This window comes from Protomyctophum parallelum (assembly GCF_964188405.1).
Source record: "Protomyctophum parallelum genome assembly, chromosome: 11".
NCBI lineage: Eukaryota > Metazoa > Chordata > Actinopteri > Myctophiformes > Myctophidae > Protomyctophum > Protomyctophum parallelum.
The window spans coordinates 43,815,890-43,837,491 of NC_139707.1; the positions used below are offsets into that span (position 1 = coordinate 43,815,890).

Below are 21,602 nucleotides of genomic sequence, written 5' to 3' on the forward strand. Positions count from 1 at the left end.
CAGCAGTGTGGCATCATGGCTGGCTCCAGAGCTTCAGCAGTGTGGCATCATGGCTGGCTCCAGAGCTTCAGCAGTGTGGCATCATGGCTGGCTCCAAGGCAACTTGCTGCTTTATATTCCAGAGGGGAGTAAAAGAGTTGGTGAGAAAATAGACCAAATCTCAGCATTTCTCAGGCCTCTTCCTATGAAGGGCAGAGAGGTCTTTTACGCCGAGCTGGGAACGAGCTCAGCGTCGGTCCCTCCTCCCTCTCCTCTGCTCTCCATATACTGGCCAAAGCTGGAACTGCAGGCGGAAGAGCATGCAGCTGGGGTTTAACCAAGGGGCCAGTGAGGCACTCCAACGTTGAAGCACTGGGCCCTAGTCGTAAGAGGAAGGACTGCAGGCGGACGGTCGCGGACCCGTGGATTCATGACAAGGAAACCCCGTGCAGCAGCTGGGCTTTAACATTGAGCGCTCGGTTGCACTTCCGCATTTGGGCACCAAAATTTGGTGCCCAAATGCTGAATCGGCGGAAATAGACGGTCCTTCCGGGTGCTTCAAAACGCCACTGAGCAACTTCCACTGACATGAATAGCGGAGGGGGCGGAGCTTTGCGCCAGATCAGTCTCTATCCTTTTAATACTCTATGGGTTTAACACATGAGCCCTCGTTCATGAATCGATTCAGCCGAGTTAGCACTTTTCTTGATGAATGCGGAAGTAGAGCGTTCTTCCGGGTGCTTCAAACGCCACTGAGCAGCTTTCGTAGCAATGAATTGCTGGGGGCGGGGCAGTCCTCCCTAAAGTTTATAAATACCTCTATGGTACAGACCCCTGGGGGACCCCGGTCAAGGGAGTAAGGGCGGATGAGAGCCAACCTTTACAAGAAAGTTCAGTACCGTAGTTCCGACCAGTTAAGCAAGAGGATAACTACTAGATGTACTAGTTCTGAAGTGCACACACGCACGCACACACACACACGCACGGCACGCACACACCACACACACACACACGCAGCATTATATGTTACTAAGATTATGCTGGATTTTATTGCTGAACTCGAAGAAGTTACTTAGACTAGCAGTGTATTAGAAAAGCAAAGAGGTAAAAGAAAAGCTATCAGACTTCAGCACCATGGATAGCTCTCTGACATGTGGTAATGTAAACAAGCAGTCAGTCAAATAAACAAGTCAATTAATCAACTAACTACACAAATGTTTGGATAGCTGTTATTGGGCAGAAGAAGAAAAATAACTTTATTTTACTCATCTTAATGGCATTGTCATTTTAATGGCATTTAATGAGGCATGGTGCATTGAGCATTGTGCAAAAATCTTCTTGCATTGTTCTAGAAGGGTGAATGTTGTGATGATGATTTTGTGTGCACGCATGCTTTTCTTTATTATTTCATTTTGAGCTGCAGTGTTTTGGAAGCAGCCAGCATTATTGATGACTCTAATTAGAGAAGTAAGTTGAACAGGTGCAGGGCATGAACTAATGACTTCATTGCAGGCTGCCATTGCATGGTTCTGTCTGGAAGGCTCTCCATATTTAAAGGCCACGTGTTGAAGACTGAACCAGTTTTGCCCTATAGACACGGTATGTGAGTGACACTCAAGAGGACTCCAGCAAGGACAGAGGAGAGGACCTGGATTGGAGAAGGAACCAAATGGACCCCCAGTGTCCCCACTGCCTGGAAAGGGAAGGAAATGCACAAGCCACTTAATCTGCACTCAAATTTGAATCATTGGAAATTGTGGCCTTTAATGGCTCTGCATTCTGCATCCTATAGTGCTTTAACCTGGACAGCTACGAAAGAAATAACCCTTTGCTTCATTGAACATTGAACTGAATTGCATATTGCACTGCTCTGCTGCTCTGAAAGAAACCCCCCCTTTATTGAACTTTGAACATTGGATATTATATTCCATTGCTCTGCTTTTATTATTCCATAGTGGTCACATCTTATAACTGTATTTTAATTATTGTTCACACACTATACTGTGTAACACTGTCACACACGAAATCACGTAATGGCTGCTAAAAACTCAGCTTCCCATCATGCAGCTGTGCACAGTGTGAAGCTCAACAGTGACACCTGTTGGTACTCTAAACAGGCATAGGGACAGACATTGCTGCAGAAGGAGCGAGCGAGTGCATTCTCCAGCAACGGCATCAGCCGCGACGCTGCCAGGGGTGGGGGGACGCTGCCAGGGGTGGGGGGCGGCAGCTGCCCTATGTCACGGGCTGTTGCCGACATGCGGTGCGCGAACTTGCGCCGTGCTTGCGGTTAGGGTTAGCCGCAATTTGCAACTCTAGATTTTTTTTTAAATAATGGGATGAATCTAGAGTTGCAATAATACCCTCCATTGACTACCCAGGCTACCCTTCATTGACATTGGGCTTGTTTTGGTTGCTTATTTGCAATGTGAGTCACATTGCAAAGTTGCACAGTAGCTCAAGTATTGCTTTTTTTTTATTGATTGAAGTATTTATTAACAGTTTGGAGAATCACAGTACATTACAGTATTCCATCTCTTGTAATCTGTGTAATCAGGAAGTAATGGTATCAGTTTAAATTGGGGTGCTTTTAGTGTACAGTAGGCTATAGCCTATCATTCAGCTCCCTCTTTACCCACATATTGAATTGCACGTGCATGCATGGCTACAATGAAATGCAGGTTGGCATATGGCTACACTTGTAATAACTTCTAAGACTTCAAAGATTAGTCTTTCTAAATGTATGAAATCAGTCATAATAGAAGCGAGCTTATCAAAGCTTATGCTTAATGCCGTGACTTTGACGTGTATTGTTCTCTCAAGCGAACCCTTTACCAAATTCTAGAGAACAAAAGATTTCTCTAGCAAAAAAACGTGCCTTCCTTTTCCCATTGTAAATTCTGATTGCCAAGCGTAGCTCTTTTATATCCTCCCGAAATACAAACATTGTTGTTAGTCAAAATGACTTGTCAGCCTTTTTGAAAAGATAGCGTGGGTGCCAAATTACAAAAGACATTATAGTTTTAATTGTCAGGATTGTGAATCACCACTTTATAAATAACAATAGCCTCAATGTTGAAAGTGAACTCCTTTATGTACACAATTCCCAATGGTTATACCCTTGATACATTGAGAGCATTATAAAAAACATATTCTAATTATATATATATAGGGCTGTCACACGATACGATTTTTATCAGATTAATCAGTTTAAAAATTAACCATTCGAACACACACACACACACACACACACACACACACACACACACACACACACACACACACACACACACACACACACACACACACACACACACACACACACACACACTATCCATATATAATTAATCAACAATAATCATTGTCAAATAATGTATAAACGAGAATTACATTTGACTGTTATCTGTAAATAAAATGGAGACAATACATGGGAAACAAAAAGCCATATACAATTACCTCAGTGGGCTATTGAATATTTAAACTTTACATTAGTAGACTTATGCCTTTTTACAGGCATAGAGGTCATATTTCATCTAGGCCCATACTGTATTTACAGTATTAATATCCATCCATCTTCAACCGCTTATCCGTAGTCGGGTCGCGGGGGCTACAGCTCCACCAGGGAGCCCCAGACTTCCCTCTCCAGAGCAATATTTAGTGACTTCCTCCCGGGGGATCCCGAGACGTTCCAAGGCCGGTGAGTCGATGTGTTTCCTCCAACTGCGCCTTGGTCTGCCCCGGGGTCTCTTCCCAGTGGGACGTGCATCGAGGACGTCCCTAGGGAGACGCCCGAGAGGAATCCTAACCAGATGCCCGAACCACCTAAGCTGGCTCCTTTCCAGGTGAAGAAGCAGCGACTCTACCCCGACTCTCTCTCACGTGACTGAACTTCTCACCCTATCTTTAAGGGAGATGCCAGCCACCCATCGAAGAAAACTTATTTCGGCCGCTTGTATCCGCGACCTTATTCTTTCGGTCATGACCCACACTTAACGACCATAGGTGAGAGTAGGAACGAAGATTGCTCTGTAGATAGAGTATTAATACACTGTATATTTATATATGCATTGTGAATACAGAATATACATACTGTATGTTTGGCATGTTTGGTATAGAAGACATTACAGATTCATCTGGGTTGTTCTGGTCTGAACTTAAGTGTTGAAACCCTTATGAAGTGAAATAGAGTATAAAGCTGGGATGCTGCTGCTGTCCTATGGAGTAAAATGTAGTGACCCATAGTAAGCTCATGCCTGTATGCTGGATGTTTGCTCTGTTCTACTTACAGTACAGTAATTGCAACACCTATAGAACATGTACAATATAGGCCTAATTGTATCATGAGTTCTGTACTATGCTGCTGATTTTGTAGCAAAGCATGTACAGTAAGAGACCTTGGTTATACCGTTTGTGGCAAAAACTTAAATATCTAAGAATCACACAAAAGAAAGCCCTTGTACTTTTTGTGGCAAAAGCGCTCAAACGTTCTTTATTTTTCCTGCTTATCCCCTTCCCCCCTCCCTTTCTTAGTTAATTGTTTTGGAAAAAAATGTCACGATGGGAACTATTCTGATTCTGTGAAATTATATCCTTTGTGATGCAGTAAGTAATCCAGGAAGCCTTTTTTTTGTTGTTGAAGAAATGCATTCACTTTTATTGTATACACTTTTTACACGGTTGCACTAATAACAGGAATCCATGATGCGCCTCATGCTCATGAACTTCATGTTGCCCATCTGACTGAAGTTCTTGTACTCTCCGGGCCTCATGTACCACATCCTGCCTCTGTACTGGGGCTGCTCGTACATCAGCCAGTGGCCGTCCATCACGTTGCAGGACTGGCAGTTGTTCATCTGGAAGCGGTCCTGCATGTTGTCACAGTCATCCATGAGCTCGTGCATCTGTCCGCCGAAGTTCTCCCTCTCGTAGATCCTCATCCTGAACTGGCCTCTGTGCTGTAGATGGGACAAGTGTGAAGAACCCCAAAACATGATCAGCTAAACTGAAGAAGCTGTTGTCATAGATAGTACATAATACGATTCAATCTATATTTGTAGATCTTGGGACCTTTTTCAGTTAAGGTGACGATGCAAACAAGTAAAATAAACTACCATGGGGATCATGCGGCAGGACTTGAGGCAATCGCTCATTCCCATACGCTGGTAGTCTCCGTAATCTCCCCTCTTGACGAAGAACTGGTTTCCCATGTAGTTGGAGCGATCGTAGACCATGAAGCAGCCGCTCTCCACCCTGCAGGAGTGGCACTTGCTCAGGAAGGAGGTCATGTCAGCACAGTCATTGCTGGTCTCATAGGAACGACCCTGGAAGTTCCTGTCCTCGTAGAAGATGATCTGAGAAAAAATAAATACAATTATAATAAAGCTTTTTTATGAATGCTGCAGGTCTCACAAATATACGTATATATCTAGCATAATACACATTCCTTCAACCCATTAAGACCTGAGGCCGATTCTACAAATGCCTTCTAAACCAGCAGTTTCTCAGACTTTCAAGATTTCTCATAAATGTTCAAAAATAGCAGATGTGACGAGCTGTGAGCTTGTATATCTGCTCATTTTGAATAGCCGGTGCAAAAAACTAAAAATGGCACGGATGCTTTTGTGGTTTTAATGGATTAAAACCATGTTAAATCACACTATAACAATAGTCAAAACAAATGTTTTTCACACCTTTCCCATGGTCATGGTTGTAGTGTCTACCCTATAGGTCTAAAAACGATTGCACCGTTACCTCAATGCCGGCCCTTTCTCTTTTATACCTGACCACACACCCAAAGAGTACATGACCCTATTGTTTAACCCATTCTGACCGGGCACCCATTTTGGTGTCAGCATCATGTTATGCTTTAGCTATTTAAAAATAGCAGATCTACAAGCTCATATCGCGCCACCGAGTGGCGCGATACGAGCTTGTAGGTCTGCTATTTTTGAAAAAAATCGAAGAACGACTGACATTTTTAGAATCTGATCTCAGGTCAGAATGGGTTCATCAGACCAGTGTGTGTCCGGCGGAAACCTCGTATGAATCTGATCTCAGGTCAGAATGGGTTAAATTCCTGACAGAGCAACATGGAACAGAGGCCCCCCTTTACAATGCAATTGAACGTGGCCTTCAACGCATTGTGATTCGCGGCGGTGTGCAATTGTTAGAAGAGGCCCAGCTTTGTATTGTCCTTGTGGAATAACAACATACTCCGATACAGTTTAACCCATTCTGACCTGAGATCAGATTCATACGAGGTTTCCGCCGGACACACACTGGTCTGATGAACCCATTCTGACCTGAGATCAGATTATTAAAATGTCAGTCGCTCTTCGATTTTTCAAAAATAGCAGACCTACAAGCTCGTATCGCGCCACTCGGTGGCGCGATATGAGCTTGTAGATCTGCTATTTTTAAATAGCTAAAGCATAACATGATGCTGACACCAAAATGGGTGCCCGGTCAGAATGGGTTAATTCCTAATATTCTTTCAATATTGAAGTATCATAATTGTAGTTCAAACTATGAGACAATATGCAGTCTGCACATTTGTTTATTATAAAATGTTTGTATGAGCTTATACATGGTGCACTCATGAATACAGACCCAATCCAATGAATCCATATACAGTATCAACAGTGGCGTGCACAGACATTTAGAGGGGCAGGTGCTAAAGTAAAAAAAACGGGCACCTTGTGCAGCCGGTTGCCTTAATAGTGTGAGATTTATATATTTTGGGGCATAAATAATATATTAGAAGCTTTTTATCAAGAATTGATCAATGTCACCATGGTCCACACACTGTAAGCCTACAATACTGTACAGTGTACACTGTACAAAAGGGCACATTGCTGTCCAGAGGGCAAAGTGCAGGTGCTGTAGCACCACCTAGTGGTGAGAATGAGTGAGAAGTTCAAAGCAATTGCTATTGGGCGCCCATGCTGCAAGTTGCAGCCGTGCACAAGCTTCATTTTCCATCCACCAGCTGGTCAAAAACCAAGGACTGTCTAAAAAGGACGAGACGCGAAGACCGTAAGGGCGCCACCATGTTGCTCACATGGTGCTCCATGGAAGGAAAGAAACATGCACAGTTGAGACCAAGGAAGCTGAACAAGGAAGTGTTGGCTGCATATAGCCCATTGCGCATGTTTCTTTCCTTCCATGGAGCACCATGGAGCAACATGGCGTCGACCGTACGACGCCATGTTGTCTTCACGTCTCATCCTCTTTAGACAGTCCTTGTCAAAAACCAGGAAGTGTCTCCTGCTCTTAAACCTCAAGCCCTGAGCCCTGAACCCTCATTGACTTTATAGTGACGTCAGCTGTAAGTGCTTGAGGGTGAGAGGCTGCAAGGGCTCCAAATTGTTGTGAAAGGAATGGGACAGAACTTTGAAGATGAGTCCGCCATTCATGACACTTTATAAAAACTGTCCTTATTCACAGACAGTGCCTATACATGCTTGGCCTATTTATACATGTCTATAATTTCTATTTTAGTATTTAAGCTGATCGTTTTATTATTAGTTTTATAAATACACTTCCCTGTGTGATAGGGGTTGTAATATTCATATATAATAATATTCATTATAAATTGCATTTCCATATTCTTTTCCCTTATTATTATTGTTATTAAATATATAGCCTATCCTTCCATTCTGTCTCCCTTTGAGAACAGTGAGAAAGCACTATTGTGTTTGTTGACATTCTAACCGCGATACATAACTCATTTGCATACTTAAATGATTGACGTTCGGAGGATCCCCCTCATTCCCCCGGTAACGCTATAAACTGTGGGTCATTTCTTTGCCAAAGTCAGCCAAAGTCAACATCGATGCTGACTTTGGCAAAGGGCACATAAAGGGGCGGGGCTGAGCACTCACTGATTTACCGATTTCAAATGGGACATCCCTCAAGTCCTCGCAGACTTCACATGAACGAGCAGCTAAATCATTGAGGGCTCATTGAGTCAGCAAGGGAGCAGATTGGGATTTGGCTTTAGCTGCATCTTGCATCTTCGTGACATAACTGTCTGGATGCAGGTTTATACTGTGTGCATATAACCCATTACTCACATTCTCACATTGGTATGAGAAAACATTTGTTTACATTGCCAAAATGGAACAATACAATCAAACAAAAATAATAATCTCTCTCTCTCTCTCTCTCTCTCTCTCTCTCTCTCTCTCTCTCTCTCTCTCTCTCTCTCTCTCTCTCTCTCTCTCTCTCTCTCTCTCTCTCTCTCTCTCTCTCTCTCTCTCTCTCTCTCTCTCACTGTCAAACGTGTCACAGTGTTTAGATTATAAACAGAAGAGCATGTTTAAATGCCATGATTGCAGGCTAGTCCTGTCCGCCTCGGCTGGTACTGTGTTCTGTCACTGGGATGGCGGAAGGTTTCAATGGCAGGCTGGCATGGCATCGCTGTTGCCAGCCAGGGTGTTCTTGCTGGTGGTGGTTTCATTGTGAACAAGTAGCCTAAGCAGAGCACAGTACTGTATGCATGCATACCCTTACCTACCTGGCAGGTGAAAACAAGCACCCAGATTAGCATTTCAATGCCTGATCTGCATGCCACCATGTCTGGTTGTCAGTCCGTCATGTCTTGTGACACGCTCCATATGTGGCCGTCTCTATATACGAAGATCACTGTGGCGACTGTGGCTCAGGAGGTAGAGCAGGTCGTCCAATGATCCATGGGTTGGCGGTTCGAATCCCGGCTCCTCCTGTCTACATGTCGAAGTGTCCTTGTGCAAGACACTGAACCCCAAATTGCTCCCGATGTGCTGGTTGGTACCTTGCATCGCTTCCACCGCAATGGGTGAATGTAATGCACAATCTATGTAAAGCGCCAGGCGCTATATAAATGCACCATTTACCATGTGTACAAGGGGACAGTGAGGAAAAAAGAGGTGTTAAGATGCCAGACTTGGATGGTTAGAGCGGCGCGATTGCATGCAAGACGAGAATTGCGCGAACGGGCGCGGTGCGACCTGACAAACGGGACGAACCGAGGCGAATATATATTCAGGTCCAATTCCTCATGGGGGCTGAGACCCCTGGTCCAAATCCTCATGGGGGCCTTGGCCCCTTGGCCCCCACAGACTCTACGTCACTGTGGTGTAGTGTAGTCTCAAGTCTAAAATATTTTTTTTTGCCAAAAATGTTTTTGACTTTTATGGATACGATCAAATATTGTAAACCCTGTTTCTAAATAGGCTATAGTCTGCATGTTTTAATAGTGTGTCTGTGCGCTTTGCACACATGCACGCAAATGCGCATGCATGTGTGCGCGCATGTGTCTAATGGGCAGGGGCGTATCCACACATGGTCCTACCTGGGCCTAGGCCCAGGTATTTCCTAACTCTGCCCAGCCAATTGTTTAAAGAAAAATGTAATATGATGACAGTAGCGTCATTGCATAACATAATGTGAATGCAATCACTGCATTCAATTTAGCAAAATATGGCAGTGGGGGGTATTATTCATTTTCCTATTTGGATCCGAAGCCACTGGCACTGCCTATAGTTTGTCCATCTGTACCTGCATAGATTGATTGGTCATGCCTGCCTGATCCCTGTCATCATGTGCTTGTTTCTAGAATGCGGCAGATTTGTTTTTCTTCACACTTGCGTCTTTGTTTATGATTAAATATATTTAGAAGCCTCTCTGAGAGGCTTCTAAATGTTAGCCTCACAATGTCAAACGTCTATTGCAAAGTTTTTGGAAAGACATTAAGTCAGCAGTCCCTAGAGGAGCTAGCCTATACTGTATACAACAGTTGTATCCTGATGACTTAATTCAGCTTTACTGGGCAACTCCACAACAGCATCCGGCCTTGACTATGGATTACTACATGATTGAAGACATCAAAGGTCATAATTGAATTGTAATTTTTGCTGAATGGATTTTCATTGATTGTGCCCATGCTGTCTGCTGCTATGCTATGGGGTGCTATCTTGCAATTTTTGAGTGGTGCAACCACTCCTACAACCAGGAATGTCCGTGTGTATCATGTATCAGAGAGAGAGAGAGAGAGAGAGAGAGAGAGAGAGAGAGAGAGAGAGAGAGAGAGAGAGAGAGAGAGAGAGAGAGAGAGAGAGAGAGAGAGAGAGAGAGAGAGAGAGAGAGAGAGAGAGAGAAATTGCACCACTCGGTTCACACAGGTGTGATTTTTTTAATTGGAATGAGTTGAAAGAAACTAGCTGTTGTTACACTCTGCAGTCTATCAATACTCAACACTACTACTTCAATACTAGTAGGCTGCCTGGGAGAGTGTGCATGTTGTTTTATGGTTGTTGAGGAGCCTATGTCCAGCTGAGGGTTTGTGTAAACAAACATGGTTGTGTGAACACAAACATTGAATGCCATTGACAATGGATAGCCATTTTTGAATGTTTGAAGACGAAGGTGTGATTTTTACATTTGGGAATGTGATGGGATGAAGTGTCTTGTAGCAGCCTGACATTACACCTGTCAATCTGTCACACCTGACTTTGCATTTTTAGGAAATTGAAGGAACACTCATATTTTGCTCAAAACTTAAATTTATCAAAAGTTCAAAACGCATGAAACCGTTCATACTGCATACCATCAATGAGTCTCTTGTTGCACCTAGACCCGCCAGGCAACCACAACAAGCCAGCCAGCTACTCTGATGGCCGGGTGTGGCTCCCCTTTATTCAGTCAGCAGCCAGGTGTCACAGCTGTCCTGAATATGGGTGATTGGGTAGTCACATCACATGTCTAGGAAAGCTCAACTCACTACAAATAGATACATTTCTATGTACCAAGATCACTCGATGCAGGTATAGTGCAGGAATATACACAATGATTAGTCTTTAGGGTGGTTGTGTTCCATTTGATATCCTATCTCCTATCACAGCAACTCACAAATCATGCTGCTGTGTTTGCACATTGTTGTACTTCGCCCAGCAGATATGGGAGTTTTTTGTCGTTGGTCATGTTTTCAAAATCTCTGTGTGTGGTTGTATTCTGTGGGAAGTATGTGTCTCTGATGTCTTGGTACAATGGACAGATGGTTAGGAAGTGTACAGTAGCTCGGTTTCCACTTCATTTTGTGTGCAGTGGGTGCATAGTCTGTCTTCTCTCAGGATACAGGTGCCTATGACGGCCTTTCTCGATCGCGAGACTTACACATTAATGATGCGCATTCTGCATAGCTAGTTCAGACAGACAACTCGTGAGCGCGTCTACCTGGTCAGGTGACTAGTCTCCTGCACTCTCTGCCTGGCCAGAGCGGCTTATTTAAACTGCTCTGCCTACCTGGTCATTCCTGGCTTCTCTCTCCTGCTGTGTGGTCGTCACTGCTGCCTCTGCCTCGCTGCTTAACTGCTGTGCTCATGCTCATGAAGTTTTGCAATTCCTACCGCCTCCCCAGCATCCACCTGTAGGCTCTGTTTCTATGCTTCATATATCTATGCTCAATTTTGCTCAATAAATATATATTATAATACCTATAATCTTACCTATAAGAGTTGTCTGACTGAAATGCATTTATGTCATGTTTAGGCCTACATGCTTAGTTAAGCTCTGACATGAGTGAAATGTAGCCTGATATGCAGGGGCGGCCTTAGGAATCTGGAGGCCCGTTTCAAGACCAAATATGAGGCCCCATATATACCTATGACATAATTATTTTGTTGATACAGCCGTATATTGATACGAATAGTTTGACTGTTCAATATCACAATATCACACGCAGCCATTACTTATTGGGCTTTGTTTAGGGTTAATTCACCCCATGGCGCCTCAATTAGCCAGTGGTAGGTTTTATGACTAGCTCGTGGCTTCCTGTGAGGTTTAGGTTTAGCGTTGGGATTTAGGTTTACGTATTTGGTCTATTCTTTAAAACTATATATATTTTTGTTATTTGAGTTTTTACTGTTTCCATTTAAAAAAGAAAAAAACCCCAGGCTCTTCTAATTAACATTTATATTTCAAGGTGTACCTGTCTTTTGTTTCCTGGGCCCGGGGGCTAATGGCCCATTGGGTGTCAGTGACACCTCTTGCTTCGTGTCCCAGGTTGGCTTGGTGTGGAATGTGCTAATTTGTCCCCTATATTCAAAGTCTGATTCCCATTGATTGTTGGCTGTGTTTAGCATGTATATGGCTGTGGAGTTTTGGTACAAAATCAAAACAACTTGTCTAATTTGTTTAAACCTCTAGGAAAATCCGTGTTGAGGTTCTTGACCCACTGTTTTTCATTAAAATGTCTTTGTCCTACTGTCCAGTTGGGATTGTGTTGAAGTCCAGGTATACTTTTAGAGCTTCAATGCCATGTGCCATGTAATGTTGAACAATCCTTGTAGTTGTCTTTTTTGCATTGTTAATATTGTATCTGTGTTGTCTCAGCCTTGTAGCTATTGTTTTACCTGTTTCTCCGACATATTGTAAGCCACATTTTTCACATGTGATTAAATGAACACAGTTGCTGGTGCTGGCTGTTATCTGTTGTTTAATCTCCAACATGCGTTTTGTAGTTCTATTTTTAACTATTTGTTTGGGTTTGAAGTATTCTGGTCTCTGGCGTACTGGTGTGTTGATTCATTTTAGCTTGCTGTGTAGCCTACCAGATAGTCTTTAAGATTTTTGTTTTTTCTGTATGCCGATATAATCTTTTTTTCCCCTTTTTTTAAAAAGTTTCGCTAAAACTACAATTTTTTGGCAGAAGGAGAAGGGAAAAAAACTAACAATAACAATAAAAGACCAAGTGCTTGGTCCTTTAAATAAAAAAAGATCATAGAAATAAATATACAATAAAGAGAGTTCCACCGTGTTCAGTTTGGAACATACAGACACAGGTTTGCATTGTGTTGGACGGAACAATTGTCATTGTTTGATGCCTAGCTGAATGGTTAGAGAGCCTATCTGGAGAGAAGGAGTCTCCTGAGGTTTGAATCTCAGTAAGTGATGCTGAGAGGTGGCTCACCATCAGGTGGGATGAGATGTTGATCCATCATTTCATAATCTTTCTGCTGTTCCTTCGTCTGGAATGTGGTCTCGGTTGTTGTCATCTGTTGTCGTTGCTTGCCATGGCTGCCAGTTCCCACCTGATGTCGTGTGGGAGTTCTGATTGGTCCAGAGCGTACTGAATGACTTCTAGCTTACATAACGTCTTAAGACAAGGACTCAAGTCTAAGATGAACAGCTCATCAGAGATAGTGTGATCTCCTTTGGATCCTCCAAAGAGGATGATATGATCTCCCACAATGCAACAGCACATACTATACATTGGACATGGTCCTTTCCACTTGGGCTCAACCTTCTTCCAGGAGAAGGTCTCTGGACTGAATTTCCACACATCATTGAAGGTCTGGTTACCGTTCCAGCCACCAAATATGTACAGCTCTCCATTGTAGATAAATGCTGAATGACAAGAGCGTCCTTCTGGTAGAAGTTGTGCAGAAGGTGTGTCCAGCCAGGCGTTTGTCTCTGTGTCAAACACTCTGATGGTTTTGTTGACCCCCTGGTACCCCCTCCAGCCCCCGAATACAAACATCTTTGTCCTGACGATGGTGGCAGAATGATGTTGTGAAGCAGGAGGTGGAGTTCCTCTGGTGTTAATTAAAGTCCAGACTATTGTGCTGGTGTCCAACTTGTAGATGTCATTAGTGTATTCAGTCAGTTTGGTGTGTCCTCCATGGATAAACATGACCTTCTCCAACACACAGGCTGAGTGGTGCCACCTCTCCTCTGGAACAGTCCCAGAAACCCTGGGTTGGAACCATCTGTGGGAGTCAACATCAAATGCATAAAGCACATTGTATAACTCCCCACTCCAGGATCCTCCCCAGATGTAGACTGTATCTTCAACCAACACAGCTGTGTGGCCACAGCGCTTGGATGGAACCTCAATCTCACCGTCTCCTTTTCCAGGTTCCACTGGAGGTAACTTCTTCCAGCATAAAGACACTGTGTTGAAGACATGAACATCCATCTGTTCCATGTTCCATGACCTGTTCCAGGTCCCTCCATCATAGCCTTCAAATTAATACAGTTTGTTCCTCACTGCTACAGCAGCATGATAGTATTGCTTTGGTCCTCCTACTTTGGAAAGAGTCCAAGAAAACATCACCCTGCCTGCCTGCCTGCCTGCCTGCCTGTCTGTCTGTCTGTCTGTCTGTCTGTCTGTCTGTCTGTCTGTCTGTCTGTCTGTCTGTCTGTCTGTCTGTCTGTCTGTCTGTCTGTCTTCTCTCTCTCGACGTCTACAGTCATTTTCAACATGGTGCAACATCTTATATCTTCTGGTGTGAAATCACACGAGACACAAACTGTTGCCATGCACGCCTTAACGACACCAATTAGTGCAGCTGTTCTTCATCTGCACCCTTTGAACTCTATTGCTATATTTATTACTTAATTGCGGCTACCTTGGGGTCTATGGATCTATGGGTGTATGGATCTATGGATCTATGGGTCTTCCACACGCTACCTGAGCTGTGTTGTATTTTGAGGCTGTGTGTGTGTGCGTGCGCGCGCGGAATGTGCTCAAGCTGACTGGCTCAGCACGGAATGTGATGTATGTACGTCACGCGGGTGTGATATTTTTCTCCATATCGCTGTGTGAGAGACAGTCCACTGAGCAACTCAAAGTGAGGCTGAATGACAAGCATTTTGCATTCTGGCTCTTTGAGGGGAGCTAGCGCCCCCTATGGCCAGCTTGGTGTGTTTGTGTGTTCTTAGGGGCGGCCTTAGGAATCTGGAGGCCCGTTTCAAGACCAAATATGAGGGCCCCTATACCTATGACATCATTATTTGGTTGATACAGCCGTATTGATACAAATAGTTTGACTGTTCAATATCACACGCAGCTATTACTCTCGACAATTAGCAACAACACCTTTCCTCATCCTGTCGTCCCTTCACAATTAAAGTGTCTCCCCTTTACCTCCCAATGCCGCACATTTTACCATGTTATTTACATAAAATAGGTGTAACATTACCATTAACATTGTGGGAGAGAGCAAGTGAGAGTGAGTGAGCAAGAGAGAGACAGGGCCAAGTGTGGCGGGGGGTGGAGGCTCCCCTGAGGGTGGAGGCCCCCCCTGAGGGTGGAGGCTCCCCTGAGGGTGGAGGCCCCCCCTGAGGGTGGAGGCTCCCCTGAGGGTGGAGGTCCCCCCCTGATGGTGGAGCCCCCCTTGAGGGTGGATCCCCCCCTGAGGGTGGAGGCCCCCCTTGAGGGTGGATCCCCCCCTGAGGGTGGAGGGCACTGGAGGCCCCCCTGAGGATGGAGATCCCCCCTGAGGGTGGAGGCCCCCCCTGAGGGCTGGAGGCCCGTTTCAATTGAAACTGGTGAAACATGTATACTTAAGGCCTCCTATGCTGATATGACAGGATTGCTTCAGACCATTTTAGAGAAAAAACGAAAAGGAAAATAAAACGTGTTTTCCCTCTTGTGGAAAGATACCATGATGTCTGCCCATCAATCAGCTTCAGTCACATAATGTAGATATTATTTTGTTTCTTTTCTTGCTCCCCCCCCCCCTTATTTTTCTTCCCTTTCTCTTCTGTGGAAAAAAGTGAAAAAAGCTAACTATGCACAACCCCACCCCCTGCACTCTTTTACATCTGTGATGTGACAATAAAGCTGATTCTGTAGAGTCACGCTGTCACTATTTCCGTCGAACGTGGCAAATTGTTAACTGATCAAACTGAAATGATGTAGGCCTAGTGTTGCTGTTGCAACATTGCTCCATTTCTCCTCTCTGCCAAGCTGCTTGGGAACTCATTGTACTGCAGGGCCAGTTCCCAAGTTCACCAAAACATATTATCCACACACATATAAAACGTATACAAACAGTGTCCAGGACATTACTGTAGCTATGTCTAGTTTGTAAACCTGTAGGTATTACCAACATAATATATTCTAATTATTGTATTATTACCAGAAAAACGACCTGAGGGATGAGAAGCAACCTCTCCCTGAAAAAACAGAGCTTCTTAATACGGCACAGTTGAGAAGCACAAGTTAAATTAATTAATCTGGTGTAGGTGAGGTCAGATGTGGATTTGCTGACCCATAGGAACGCACCCAGGGTGCCGGCCTGATTCCGGCGAGCCGCCCCGCGTCCGAAGTGGTTTAGAAATGACAGAGTTATCGTGTGGGGGTCCCTCTACTGTACCCTCTTAATGTACTGTCACTGTACTGTACTGGCACAACCGAAATCACCATACTGTATATACAGTTAAATTTGTGCGTGTGTGTTTGTGTGTGTTAGGTTGCGCACAGGTGGTGACCATGCTGTTTTCATGCTCAGACGCACCCACCCAGCCAGGCACCCACCCACACACATAGCTCCGTAAGGGAGTGGTTGCACCGCTCAAAAATGGCAAATACGGGATAAGAGATAAGGGTGGCGCAAGATGGAGCCCTATGTGTACTATGCAAACTTTTCATTTCCATTTTCCAGCCATTCAGTTCCAATATTGCATATTTCTTGGTTGTGGTGCACACTGCATGTGCATGTCACTGTTGTCACATAATAGATGGGTCAAACCAGTGTTGTAAAAGTTAAAGTAAGTATACTGGACTTAAGTACAATTCTAAGTACTTTTACTTAATTGGAGTATAATGTTCAATATTTTATACTATTTTATACATCTCAGAGGCAAATATTGTCACAATTGCCACTACAATTATTTGAGAACTTTAGTTACTTAGTTAGTTTTGACTTCTTCCTGGTGGATACTCATGCAGCAATTTGCTGGATTCCAATCAAAAAGGAGTTGAAACTAAAGATGAGATAAAGCTGTTAGATGAAGCCCATGTAGGCTACATTGTAATAGAAATGCATGCACAGTACCGAGACATTGGAGCAATGCAGGGGCAGTTTTTCAATGGGGCAAGGCTGCCAGACCGATACATGAACCACACTGACTACGTCTCGTTTTAACTCTCATCTCCGAAAAAGTCGGAGCACGTTTTTGAGGAGGCTCTATAAACCACAGATTTGAAGGTTAAACAACGACATTGTCGCCTAAAAATGACATTATGTGACACAACAGTTTAATCAACATAAGAGTTTTGTTGTGTGTTCTCTCCTCCAGAACTGTAGTTTTAGACCCAAGATCCACCCTTTCAAAGCAGTCCACAGACGAATGTACAAGGTCACATGTGAAAAAGGCCAGCTGAAATCATTTATTTTTATTATTATTATTATTAAATAATTTATTCTTGTCGAACCACCTGAAACAGTGTATGCCCACCCACCCATACTAGTGCTTCAGAATAATCACGGTCAGGTATTTATTTTTATTTTTTTAACTGGCATATACTGTAGCTCTGGTCCCTATAGCCTTAAGGACTTCTCCGTAAAGGCTATTACTCTAGACTTCATGCAGGCTGCACAGCCTGTCGACTTATGCAAAAACAAAAAGAACGATTTCGCTACTCACCAATTCAAAGACGCTTTTATGGCGGCGAAAGGCTACCTTCCCTAGTGAACGCACTCTGGGCCCCGCCCCCTACCCTACTTACTTAGTCCTCTTGCACTTCAGGGCACGTAGACCATAGCAACCAGGTCTCTCTGGGTCTGTTGTGGGCAAGATGTTGTGCTTGTGCCATAGTCACGTTACATGCTTTAAGGTCCTGGGCTATTACATCCAGCCAGCGGGTGCGGGGGGGGGGGGGGGGGTGCCTCTAGGTCGTCTCCAACCAGCTTGCTGGGGATTAAAGGCCAGGATGGTGCGTGTTAGGTGTTCCTCTGGCAGGCGAATGACGTGGCCATACCAACAAACTTGCTGCAAGGCGATATGCTGAGAACTGTTGGGTTAGCTCTCTATGTGCCGGTGTCTCCACAATGGCCTCCACAAGGACTGCATGACGGAGGCTGCGAGGGCGCGACTACGGTCAACCTCTGTTTGGAGGTCACCGGTGTTGGTCACTGTCGAGCCGAGATATTTGAAGGTAGAGACAAAGTGGACAGGGGTGCCATCAAATAGGAAGGGTGGTGGGTCTGGTCCATCGCCAACATGCATGAGTTCAGTTTGAGCCCCCTACCACACGTATGAAATGCACTTTTTGTCCAGAAAAGAAAATATTTCAATGGGATTTTCTATTGACAATGTCTGTAGAGTAACTAAAACATGTGCGTTGGGGGGCTCAGAGTGCATCCACTAGGGCCAAATTAGCCATTGGGCCGTTGGGGCCGTAGCCCAGGGGCCCATGGCTCTCAGGGGCCCGTCTGGGAAACTGGGCCGAGCGATACTGGGTTTGAGGGACTGACAAGGGCTCCTGGGGCCCTTCATTGGCCGTTGTGTTAAATTTAGAGAAAAGAGAAAACGAAGAAAACAAAAGAAGTGGAACATTTCGCTCGCAAGCTCGTATTAGCGGGCCCTAAAAAATTATCAGCCCAGGGCCCTCTGTGTGTCCCCCGTGTCCCCTAGGGTAGGTACACCCACAAAAAACATGCAGTAATCCTGGTCTCGACTAAAACTACCTCCCCCTGGCCAGCTGGGGCGCCTGATGGAGGGGAAAGGAACTGGTCGGAAAATAACGTGTTCCTTCCACGCGCTATGTCTGGCCGGGGAAATTCCCCCCTGTCAGGTGAAAAGAAGCAGCTTGGACTCCTCATGCATAGAAGGAAGCATGAGGTCAGTCCGCTGCCCCCCAGGTTGGCAGAGGAAGTGCAGTGCCCAGGATTACATTAGATAGCAAAATCGTGGGATAAAAAAATAATTCAATTTCCAGCCTCTGCCTCAACCAATTGATTGCAATGATGGCAACCCCACACCTGACAATTGATTAGCCTACTTAACCACAGTCAGTCAGTATGTATATACTGAACCCTAGCTTTAAAACTTTCGGTTTTAAATCTCAAATCGAAATCAGACCAGCCTCTTCTCTTTAGGGTAAATAAAAATAAAGTTTTGCTACTCACCAAAACAAAGGCGGGTTGTGTCATTAGAAAGCCTAATTTCCTTAGTGGACGCACTCTGAGCCCCCCACCACACGTATAAACAGTACTTTTTGGCCAAAAGGGGATTTTGTTTCCACCGGGAAAAAATACTTTTAGTTACCCCACTGCGCCTTCTACCGATATTGCCCAGAGAATTGCCTCATAGAGAATACTTTTCCTCCGGCGAAAAGAAATCCCTTTCTGGCCAAAAGTACCGTTTATACGTGTGGTGGGGGGCTCAGAGTGTGTCCACTAAGGAAAGTAGGCTTTCTAATGACACAACCCGCCTTTGTTTTGGTGAGTAGCAAAAACGTTCTTTTTATTTACGCTAAAGAGGAGAGGCTGGTCTGATTTCGATTTGAGATTTAAAACCGAAAGTCCCATAGCCTTATACTGCACGGCAGAATCGTAGAAGGCTATGGACTATGGAGTGTGATAGCTGTGTTTTACCCTGTTTGAAATAGTGAAATTTGTACTTTCCTCATTGTAATTTGAAGCAATATTAATGGAGCATTATATCCTCCATTTTGAAAATACAGGCCAGAAATTGCTTTGGTAATTGAAATTGCATTTTTTTTAAATCTAAATTCATATAGAAATAAAAGAGAAAGGAGAGTTTAGTTTTTGCTCGTTTTGCACTCTCTCTCTTTCTTAAAAAAATAAATAATCCTTAACGGTTTTATCATTATCTATTTTCTTGAAGGAAGCCAACCTAAATAAGTTTTACAGCACAACCTTTAAAACGTGATTGGGTAGAGAAATTATGACGCATGAAAAGGTTTTTATGATTATATCACCAAAGTTTATTTGATGATGGCAGTGTCTAGTACATGCTGTCCATGATGCGCCTCATGCTCATGAACCTCATGCCGCTGCCCCAGCCCATGTTCTGGAAGTTCCTGTACTCTCCGGGCCTCATGTACATCATCCTGCCTCTGTAGTGGGCCTGCTCGTACATCAGCCAGTGGCCGTCATTCACGTTGCAGGACATGCAGTTGTTCATCTGGTAACGGTCCATGATGGAGTCACAGTCGTCCATCAGGTCGTAACTCTGACCACCGTAGTTCTCCCTCTCGTAGATCTTCATCCTGAACTGGCCCCTGTGCTGTTTGTGGAAAAAGAAAAGGTTTATATGGACTGCCATAAAAATCGAGATAACTGTTTTAATTTACTGTTTTTAATTTAATTTGTTTCGCCAAATACAATATATTTATATTGCTTTATATGGATTCAGAATGGTCTAGCTAATATTAATTTTCTAGCAGCGGCCCGGTTGCTATATAGACACACAGAGACACACAGAGATTCACAGAGGGTTTCCTGGGTGCGGCCATTACTGAGATGTACCATTAAGCGCAACTGATTAGCTACACCTGGCCTACGGAGCACCTGCTCCATGGATTACACCTCAGTAATGGCCGCGCCCAGGGCACCCCTCTGTGAATCGGTCTATAGGCCCGCCGTCCACCGGTGATTGAACAGAATGCGGATGTTCTGGGCTCATTTCTTATTTTTTTGCTGCGTCACGGTTACAATATTAACGCTTCTGAAGAGAAATAAAGTTTGCTAGATGGACTTAGTAATGGTGATTTTGTCTTCCTGATTTTGGGGGAATGGTGCTGCAAAATAAAAGCTCCATGCATCCGGTTGGCGGTCAAGCGCTTACCGCTGGATGTCTTTAGTGGCAGGCTGGCAGCCAATGTTAACTTAAAATGTAGTAGTATTGAAAATATCCAGGAGATCATCCTGTAGAGTCCCTCAGTGCTCTATACTATTGTTTCTGTTTACGCTCTACATTAAATATCTTTGCTGAAAATAGCCGATCTACAAGCTCACAGTGTCGACACATTATGAGCTTGTAGAGCTATTTTCTGCAAACGTTTTCACCACAATATGGATGTTGAGGTTTAAGTCATTGAATGAAAAGGAGCACTTTCAGGCCACTTTGTGAGATGATGTACAGACATCTAATTAAAATAGATGTTATGAAAATTATGTTTATCCTACCTGGGGAATCATGCGGCAGGACCTGATACCACCGGTCCATCCCCACATGCTCATGTAGTCGGCATAATCTCCCCTCCTCATGAAGTACTGGTTTCCCATGTAGTTGGGGCGGTCGTAGGCCATGAAGCAGCCGCTCTCCACCCTGCAGGAGTGGCACCTGCTCAGGTAGGAGGAGAAGTCGGAGCAGTCGCTCATGCACTCATAGGAACGGCCCTGGAAGTTCCTGTCCTCGAAAAAGGTGACCTGAAAAAAGGAGAAACACCCATGGTTTTAGGAGAAAGTGCACATCATGCATTCATTATGATTTGATTGATGTATTGTGGTGGCAAAAATGCATATAAACACTATGGTATTGATTCATTGAATGTAGCCTACTAGTAGATGATACTGTACACTCTAATTACCACCTGTTCCTCACTGACAAACAGTTTGAAACTCATTTTAGAATGCCAACTACAGTGCCAGATATATGCATTATTGTGTATATATCTTCCTTCCATGTGTGTGGGGAGTTCGGAGGGGAGCTCTGGTGTGATGACATATACAATAAAATAATGAAGTTCAAATCCTGATGGTTGAGTCCTGCTTCTTCCTGATGTTGTTTACTTACTAATAGTGAGAAGATTACAGTATTCAATGGAGTTTTGTGATTATTTTTATGCCACTCACTCTGCCCATGTTCATGCCGGAGGTGGTCAT

The 21,602-nt window shown here is 44.2% G+C and overlaps 1 protein-coding gene across 2 annotated transcripts; it reads right to left on the reverse strand.

Moving 5' to 3' along the window:
• Positions 1-4,661: 4,661 nt before the first annotated feature.
• Positions 4,662-21,602, reverse strand: LOC310866640 (gamma-crystallin M2-like; the record flags this gene model as incomplete). Of its 2 annotated transcripts, XM_083776326.1 has the most annotated exons (4): positions 4,662-4,934; positions 5,091-5,330; positions 20,904-21,146; positions 21,573-21,587. In XM_083776326.1, the coding sequence occupies 4 exons, from the start codon at positions 21,585-21,587 to the stop codon at positions 4,662-4,664; spliced, it is 771 nt and encodes a 256-aa protein (XP_083632452.1). The 2 variants fall into 2 exon arrangements, with proteins under 2 accessions (XP_083632452.1, XP_083632453.1); XM_083776327.1 differs by lacking the exons at positions 4,662-4,934; positions 5,091-5,330 and adding an exon at positions 19,720-20,001 and having other exon boundaries at positions 21,573-21,602.